This window comes from Squalius cephalus, assembly GCF_949319135.1.
Source record: "Squalius cephalus genome assembly, chromosome: 5".
NCBI classification, from domain to species: Eukaryota; Metazoa; Chordata; class Actinopteri; order Cypriniformes; family Leuciscidae; genus Squalius; species Squalius cephalus.
The window spans coordinates 48,485,383-48,494,432 of NC_137126.1; the positions used below are offsets into that span (position 1 = coordinate 48,485,383).

General features: G+C 36.5%; 2 protein-coding genes across 5 annotated transcripts in view; one reads left to right on the forward strand and one right to left on the reverse strand.

Annotated features, from left to right (window-relative positions):
- Positions 1-2,540, reverse strand: part of hsf5 (heat shock transcription factor family member 5) — a 7,536-nt gene extending 4,996 nt beyond the window's left edge. For 3 of the 4 annotated variants that reach the window (XM_079871867.1, XM_079871868.1, XM_079871865.1), the window contains exons 1-3: positions 2,465-2,540; positions 1,457-1,953; positions 1-140 (exon numbers count right to left, since the gene is read on the reverse strand). The exon at positions 1-140 is cut by the window's left edge and continues 127 nt beyond it. In XM_079871867.1, coding sequence (XP_079727993.1) covers positions 1-140; positions 1,457-1,925 — 609 coding nt within the window. In that variant the 5' untranslated portion in view covers positions 1,926-1,953; positions 2,465-2,540. Of the gene's footprint in view, positions 141-1,456; positions 1,954-2,446 lie in introns of all 4 variants that reach the window. The other variant, XM_079871866.1, reaches the window with a different exon arrangement.
- Positions 2,541-2,923: 383 nt separating this feature from the next.
- Positions 2,924-7,008, forward strand: supt4h1 (SPT4 homolog, DSIF elongation factor subunit). The gene is made up of 5 exons (XM_079871884.1): positions 2,924-3,124; positions 3,476-3,582; positions 3,823-3,878; positions 6,544-6,597; positions 6,735-7,008. The coding sequence occupies exons 1-5, from the start codon at positions 3,056-3,058 to the stop codon at positions 6,800-6,802; spliced, it is 354 nt and encodes a 117-aa protein (XP_079728010.1). The 5' UTR covers positions 2,924-3,055; the 3' UTR covers positions 6,803-7,008.
- Positions 7,009-9,050: the final 2,042 nt, after the last annotated feature.

Below are 9,050 nucleotides of genomic sequence, written 5' to 3' on the forward strand. Positions count from 1 at the left end.
CACCGGGAAGCCTTTGTTAGGGTAGAGAGGAGGCGCATCTCTGCAAGGAAAGATCCAGGAGTGGGGAGGGATCAGGCCTCCGTCGAACCCCTTCAGCTGATGGGATACGCCACTGATGTGCTGATAGGGGTGTGCAGCACCTAAGAAATGAGTATGAAGAACTTTTTGAGTAGTTTGTAGAACAGTCAAAGATTTAAAGCAACAGAATTGAATTTTACCTGACCTATGCAGGGGCGTCATGCACCTAGTTTTAAGAGAGACTACAGAGACAATGGGTGGAGCTTGATGTCCAGCTCTGCCCCCGCTGGACGTAATGGGTGGAGCTAGACGGTCCAACCACACCCTTATAACCAGGGTTTGAAATTTACACCCGCCAAATGCGTGTAAAATCAACTGTGGCGGGTAATGCTGTCAAATCACGAGCCAATTTGGCGTGTTACTTATTATGTTTGCTCACTTTGCTGAGAAGTTAGTGCAAGACAAATCTGCGAATTTAGCGCAAACACTCATCATCATGATATATTAAATACAGCGTATTGCACAGAATCTGCGCATATCTGGCTTACTTGAACAGAACACACACGTCACTGCGCAACAAATAACGGCGCACTTGTTCATTTGCATTGAAGCAATAGTGAAGATTAAAAAGCATTTGGTTAACAGAAAAGACATTGATATTTTCCAACATCCTACTTTTTTTGTACTGTATTGATCTCTCCACCTAAAACAGATCAATACAGTACAAGTACAATATACAGTAAAGTACAATATATATATTTATTTCATCTTGCATATAAATATCAATCAACATCTGCACCAAATTGCATATTTTTCTCAGTTTGGGCCACTTTTTTTTCTCCATATTCCCAATTTATCATAAGATATGAGTAATAAAAGCTTGATGTATCAAATATGATACAAAGAATTTTTCAACTGCACACAGAAATGAGATTTTGTGTAGAGTAACTCATCCAGACATGCATGCATATGTGACCCTGGATCACAAAACCAGTCACATGGGTCAATTTTCTAAAACTGAGATGTATACATCATCTGAACGCTGAATAAATAAGCTTCCCATTGTTTGTTAGGATAGGACAATATTTGGTCGAGATACAACTATTGTAAATCTGGAATCTGAGGGTGCAAAAAAATCCAAACATTGAGAAAATCTCCTTTAAAGTTGTTCATTTATGTTGGCGATTGTGCTGCATTCACTCACAAAAATAAATGTTTTATATATTTACGGTAGGAAATTTACTAAATATCATGGAACATGATCTTTACTTAATATCCTAATGATTTTTGGCATAAAAGAAAAATGGATAATTTTGACCCGTACTATGTATTGTTGGCTATTGCCACAGATATACCCGTGCGACTCGAGACTGGTGACGTGATCCAGGGTCACATATTAGCTTTAGAAATGGTTGATTAGTCTGAGAGTTGAACTGGCCTGTATTCTCCATGTCTGTAGTGTTTTGCTGAGGCTGGTGATGGACTCGACTCGGGGGTGGACAGGTCACCTCCTCTCCGGCCTGGATCTTGGCCCTGTTACTGATGGTCAGCCTCTTCAGATGGACCAGAAGTTCTGGCCGGCCCCGTTTGAAGAAGGGATTGTGGAAGCGGTGCAGGTTTCGGTGTCTGCTTTTGGAGGGCCCGTAGAACAGCTTCCGGAAGCCGTACAGGTTGAGCTGTCGGATGAAGCTGGTGAAGTTGGAGGTCTTGAAGAGTTTAGCCTCTTGTTTGACCGGTGACAGCAGCTCGTCCTCGAAACGCTGCTGGTCCACTATCAAACCGTCTCCATTTGGGTTCCAGAAGACGGAGTTGTTCTGGGGATCGTTTGTCAAACACCATAACTTAGCTGGAAAGTTACTGTAGTTAATGTGGACGTTGACAAGAGACTGATCAAACTCCATATCCATGTTCAATAGAGATCTCTCATTTCATGACCTGCAGATGATGGAAACTACATAAACATCACAAAAAATTCAACATAAACAGCACTATATAACAACTTTAACACATTATTATGTCATTAGTTCATAATAGATTGAATGAATCATTAGAAATATTGGTAACACTTTACAATGGGATTACATTCGCTAGTTAACTAGCAGTGAAAAATAAAATACTATTCTACAATATTACTTATACATCAAATCAAATCTCATACATAAAATCAAATGTTTTATCTGTTATTATTATTATTTAATGGACCAGAGTTAACATGAAGTAACAGTTGTGTTTTTATTAATGTTAAGAAAGATTAATAAATACAAACGTATTGCTCATAACTGATGATAACGTTAATTAGTGAGACCTTACTGTAAGGTGTGACCAAAATATTCAATAGATATAATAGTTGTCATAGTAATGGAACACAACAACACATGTATATTATCAAAATATATTAACGTCTATATATGACAATTAATATCTTTACGTTTCTTTATATATTTACCATCTCCTCCAAAAACCGTTAGTGGAACCGTTATGCGCGTTCACATAGAACACATTTAAACCGCATCAGAATGAGGCTCGCGCGACCTCTATAACGTCAGTTAACAGCGACCTCTAACGGCTGTTGTGGTCACTGTAGTTTCGAAACAAATTTTGTTGAAAACAATATTATTAAAAACTTAAAAACATTATAGAATTAATTGGCTTTGTGTTTATATTCATTATGTAATTTCCATTCCAACAATTCTGTGCAATTCTGTGAGACTCTTATTTTGTGTTCTTATTAGAACGTAGCAGCTCATTGGTCACATACTACAGATCTAAATCCAACTTCGCGACAGAATTTGAATAAATATATATATACAACACAATACATGCATAAGAATAATATTCCACGTTAATTATATGAATAAAAATAAATAAATAACAAATATTTCACGTCACGATCACGCGGCGCATATCTGTGACGTCATTAAGCGTCGCCGAATGCGCGGTTGTGGCTAGCAAGCGCTAACAACAAACAATCGTTGTTCCGAGGCGTCTATTAAGATTATTTTTTTGCTTAATTTCCAGTATATTGCGTTAAAGCAATATGTCTCTGGAGACTGTCCCGAAAGATCTGCGCCATTTGAGAGCGTGTCTGTTGTGCTCTCTTGTTAAGGTAAAATGAGACATTTATGATAACAGATGGTTTTATCATTGACATAATTTACACATTTAAATGTTTAAGTTAGATGGAGCAGATAAGTACAAGAACAAGATCATTAACAAAACGGTTTTGCCATATCCAAAACATGACCATTTAAATTGTATTATTACATAATCATCATTCTGCCTCTTACAGTAATAAAATGTACAGTATGCTTTTAGATACAGTCATGGATAATAACCTTTGTTAATTATAGGTAGCATCACAATTACAACTAGTTAACAGTGACTGTGGCTAATGTTTGTAAGGGAATACTAAGGGAAACATGTTTGATGAACATCATCTCATCTTCTCTGGTTTCAGACTATTGACCAGTTCGAGTATGACGGATGTGACAACTGTGAATCATACCTGCAGATGAAGGGCAACCGGGAGATGGTTTATGAGTGCACAAGCTCTTCTTTTGATGGGTGAATAGTCTTTTACTCTCCCTAACGTTGGTCTAAACCCGTATGGCTCGCTTGCTTTCTTCCAAGGACCGTAAATAAATAGAATATGAGGTGATTCACACTTTAAAAGCACCATCAAATAATCAAAACACACTGGTCTGGAAAGTTACGGGTGTGTTAGAGATGAACTTTTGTTTGAAAGGACTCGACACATGTTGGTTTTCATTTAAACACTAATGTGTGATGTCTTCGTCATTACAGTGTCATTGCTATGATGAGTCCAGAGGACAGTTGGGTGGCAAAATGGCAACGAATCGGTGAGTATTTCATTTACATTTATTCATTTAGCAGACGCTTTTATCCAAAGCGACTTACAAATGAAGAGAGCAGTCAAATCAACAATAGGGATAATTCACCCAAAATTGAAAATGATCATAATTTACTCACCATCAAGCCATCCTAGGTGTATATGACTTTCTTCTTTCAGCCAAACACAATCAGAGATATATGTCCTGGCTCTTCCAAGCTTTATAATGGGAGTGAATGGAGTCTGAGATTTTGAAGCCCAAAAAAGCGCATCCATCCATCATAAAAGTAATCCATACGACTCTATGGGGTTAATAAAGGCCTTCTGAAGCAAATTATATTAAATATCCATATTTATAACTTTATAAACGCATGGCTTCGCTTCAGAAGTTATTTAATAACCCCGTATGGATAACTTTTATGATGGATGGATGCGCTTTTTTTGGGCTTCAAAAACTCGGACTCTGTTCACTGCCGTTATATTATTTAATATAATAACTCTGATTGTGTTTGACTGAAAGAAGAAAGTCGTATACACCTAGGATGGCTTCATGGTGAGTAAATTATGTAAATTATAGTAGGGCTGAACGATATTCTGTTTTAACATCGACATCGCGATGTGTGAATGAGCGATAGTCACATCGCCGGAATATGCGATGTGAAGGGTAGTAGCACCCATGGTGTATTAAGAGAACGGTAGCACACAGTAAACACGAGTTTGTTGTATGTTTTTTTGTTGGGGTGACTTGCACGTTCCGCGTGCTTGCACAGTGATTGGTTCGCTGTGCCGCAGCTCACCGCTCACAGCCAACATTCACTGGCATCCTATAGCTAAACATGGGCGACGAAGAGGATCCGCCGCAAAAAAAAAAAAAAGATTTCGTACCAAAAAGAAAGTCAAAATCAGCTATTTGGGACTATTGCGTCTACAAAAAGGAGGATGTTGACCAAAAAGAGGTACTTTGCTGGAGTGTTATAAAGTTGTGGATGGTTGTCTTTTTTAAGAAGTATTTTATTTTTCGTGTTCGCATTTATGAGGAAAAAACAATGTCGCGTGATAGTTCTCCATATACGGACGCGACCGTTATGATGCGGCACTAAAAGAACTGCTTTAAAACTTTCACAGAGACCTCAAACAGAAAGCACAAAGCCTTTCTTTAAAGCGAATTTCGTTTTGTATTAATTGTATCTTAATTTTAATCAGTTTCATTACCCAATTTCCTGGATTTAATAAATAAAAAGTAAATATAGCAGACATAATCATGACACGGAGGCGCCAGCGCCTGAATCCATGAACCGAAACTCAGCGTATAAGGTAGCCTACTCACCTCACACACCTAAAAAAAATACATAAATATATCTATTATCTACAGAAATCTCTACTTTTAAACAGAACCATTCAAAACAAAATAAAATTATGTAATCCGTATGAAAAGTGCATTTCTCTCCCACGCGATCACTACTGCGAAGATGAAGATCGTCAACTTCATCTTTACAGAAAACACTTGTTTATTAATAAACAATTAAAATGTCTCATTGTAATATTTTACATATTCATAATCATTACTTTTGCTGGTTCTTTGTGACAGCTTTTAAGTGCCGTTTACATGAACGCGTCACTGCATCAGCACCGAAAACATAGAGACACAGAGAGAGAGAGAGAGAGAGAATAAGATTTTTTGACAATTTTTTTCGAATTCTGACAGAAATATGTTCTAATTTTGGAATAAAATATTAAGTGGCCTTTTTGTCACTTGTAATGAAGCTTGCTTAGTGAAATTATTAATATCATGGAATCATCGCAATATATATCGTTGGGAAAAAAATATCGCAATGTAATTTTTTTTCCAATATCGTGCAGCCCTAAATTATAGTAAATTATAATGACACACACACACACACACACACACACAATCAGCTATTTTTGCTGCGCGGCTCACGCACAATTAAAGTGAAAGCACACTTTTGATGGACAAAATAAGTATGATTTCATATTTGTGTCTAGTGTGTTTTAACAAGACCTGGAGTAGGCTATGTCAGAAAATAAAATAAAGATATAAAAATATTTATAGAAAATTTACCTTGTTTTTATTATTCAGTTTCCCAATCGTTTCCCTGCACTTGCTCCACTTGCCCGAGTTCACCTCTCTGCGCCATGCACAAGCGCTGACAGTGAGTGCTTGTTTAGCCTGGCTGGACATGTGGCAGATGAGAGAAGAAATTGATATTGAATGTGAAAAGAAGGAAATGGTTCTTCCATGACACTGCACTGTGAATTTCCCACACCAGGAGTAATTTATATAGTTCTATATTAGTTATTAACTTTATCTGTAAAAAAAAAAAAAAATTCTATGTTCTATTAAAGAAAAGATATAAAATAAACATTTGCGTGTGCTGTAAAGTGGTTAGAAAAAATGAAATCGGTATCGGCCTAGAAAATTGTAATCGGTGCATCTCTAACCGTATCATTATTAAGCTCAATAACAGTGTGAATGTTGCAAAACTCATCAATTATGAAAAAGAAGCTCTATTATGATGATAGTTATTATAGTCATTATTCAGCTGTTGATTCGGTTCAATAATGTTCATCAGTTAATATGAGATGAGTTCAGTTCAGAAGACACCAGTGTTGTTATTCAGCCGGAATCAGTTCAATAATGTCAATGTCTTTCTCAGGTAACTTCAAGCCAGGTGTGTATGCCGTGACAGTAACGGGTCGGTTACCTCCAGGTAAGTGTCAGGTTTTGATCTTATGGCTCTCTCTTGACTGCAATAAAGGACAGTGTGTGTTTTCAATCAAAACGTTCTCATGTAAAGAATAATATCTGATTGAAATGACTGACGTGAGTGTGATTCTGTTCTGTCAGGTGTGGTACGAGAGCTGAAGAGCAGAGGCGTCATCTACCGCTCCAGAGACACGGCTGTTAAAACATGAACACGGTTTATGATCACATGTTTATAATGACACACACACAATCAGCTGTTTTAGTGACTGCTGCTCTGCTATTCTGTTATTTCATGTATTGTTTTGTAATTTTCTTTTCTACTTGCATTACATTAGTATTTGGAGTGCATTTGATGATGGACAAATGATTTGATTATTCCATGTAAAGGATTTAAAAATTAATAAAAGTTTTATAAACAGCATTTTGTGTTTTCAATATGGCCAGGCTTGTCATTTTAAAAGACAACCACGAGAGGGCGCTGTCACTCTGCAAATGATGGACAGTTTACTATCCCATGAGGCCACGGGAGACAACATGGCGAATGTAGTACGCATGTACTATAATGTAGTACATACTTTTTAGCAGTCGCGAAGTACAGTAGTCAACATTTGAAGTGGATCAAAAAAGTTCATCAAAGTTGTCCTAAGACAAGAACGGGTATTGTTCAAAATTCATGGATAACTTTGATGAAAGGTTTTGATCCACTTGCAATTTCAGACACAGTTGTAGAAACAGAATTAAAAGCTCAGGTTTGTTAATATTATTGTTAGTGATCTGACCTGCACTAAACATCTAAATCCATTTATGCAATGGACATGATAGCTTTAATGGTCCACCTTGTATATAAGGAAAAGAGTGCTGTTACTTTCATAAGCGACTGGACTTGGAGGATGATAAAACTCTCTAGTTGGAGGAACCCAAGCCATATTTGGAGGCTGTTTACACAACGCCACTTTTACCTAAAAATGTAAAACTTTTTATGCTTTTTTTTTTTTTTTTTTTTTTGCATTACTATATCATTCTTGATCCAGTATGTAGCTGCTCTAGAAGGCCAAATATGATAATATGCTAAAAAAAAATTAATAATTAAAAATACTGTAAATCTTTGATCACATTAGAGTGAAAACTTTAACTATGTAAGCATTAATACATCATTTAAAGATTTAGATTTAAAGAAGTTTAACCCTTGTGCTGTGTTGAATTAACCCACACTCGTGGTGTTTCTGGGCAAAAAATAAGGCTTATGATCAATAAGTTTCAAAAATAAATACAAAATCTGTCCTAATTTAAAGAAAACAAGTTTAAACAAATCCAATATTTGGTGATAAAATAGCATAACAAGAGATTTATAAGCTATTATTTTGTTGGCTGGTCATTTTTGACCGTGAACACCACAAGAGCGATTGTGCCATTTTGTACAAAATAAAAGCATTTCAAAACAAATTTCCTGGTTAAACATGCAAGCACACCAGTGTGATAAACAGTGCACATTGTTTTCATATTTTATGTAAAATTGACTAAATAAACCACACATAACACTTTTTTTCAGATACGCTCAGATAAATGAGGCCTATGATTGATCAGTTCCAAAAAGAAATATAAAACCTGTCCTAATTGAAAGACAACAAACTGACAATAAGATTGAATCCAATATTTGGTGATGATGCAGCATAATTAGAGATTTATAAGCATTTTTTGTAGGCCGGTCGGGAACACAAGTGTTACAATGTGGAAAACACCTACAAAAAGTATCAACAGTTTTTTGGGAAGTTGTTAGACTTTGGGTGAGTAAAGTATTTATTCCAATGAAATAACATTTACTAGCACTTTCAGATCCGGGAAAATCCTCTCCAGGTCAAAATTACCCGAACACAACATAAGGGACAATAAAAGTGTTGTTAGGAAATTGTCACGTAACATGCAACACTAGCCGCGTTTCCATTAGCCTTCAAATTGTGCAAAGTGAAATTGCGAATTGAAAATACGCCCAATGGAAACACGTCAATTTCGCAAAAACTCCCATTTATCGCAAAAAAAAGTTTTCACGCTCGCATGAGGAGGTTTATCAGGCAATTCGAAAAAGAAATATTTCACAAAACTGCAATGGAAACAGTTTTTGCGCATTTACAGTCAGCTGACGTAGATGATACGGTGTGTTTGGACAGAAAACGAGACCGAATTCTTCATTGAATTCATAAAAGACAAAAGAATTACAGGAATACTTGATTCTAAACCTCAGAGAAATACCACAATCAAGACCTCGAAGCAGAAATGAGGGAGAAACACCCAGAAACTCCTTGCCATTAATGATTGGAAAACACACACACATCTCCTTCCATTAATAATAATGGCCAGTGCAGGGGCTGGGATATACGTAGCCTAATATCGTCCGTTGCCATGATTTTTGGAATGATTTATCGCGAGAGGAAAAAATGAAGCTTTAGTCACTTAACATCG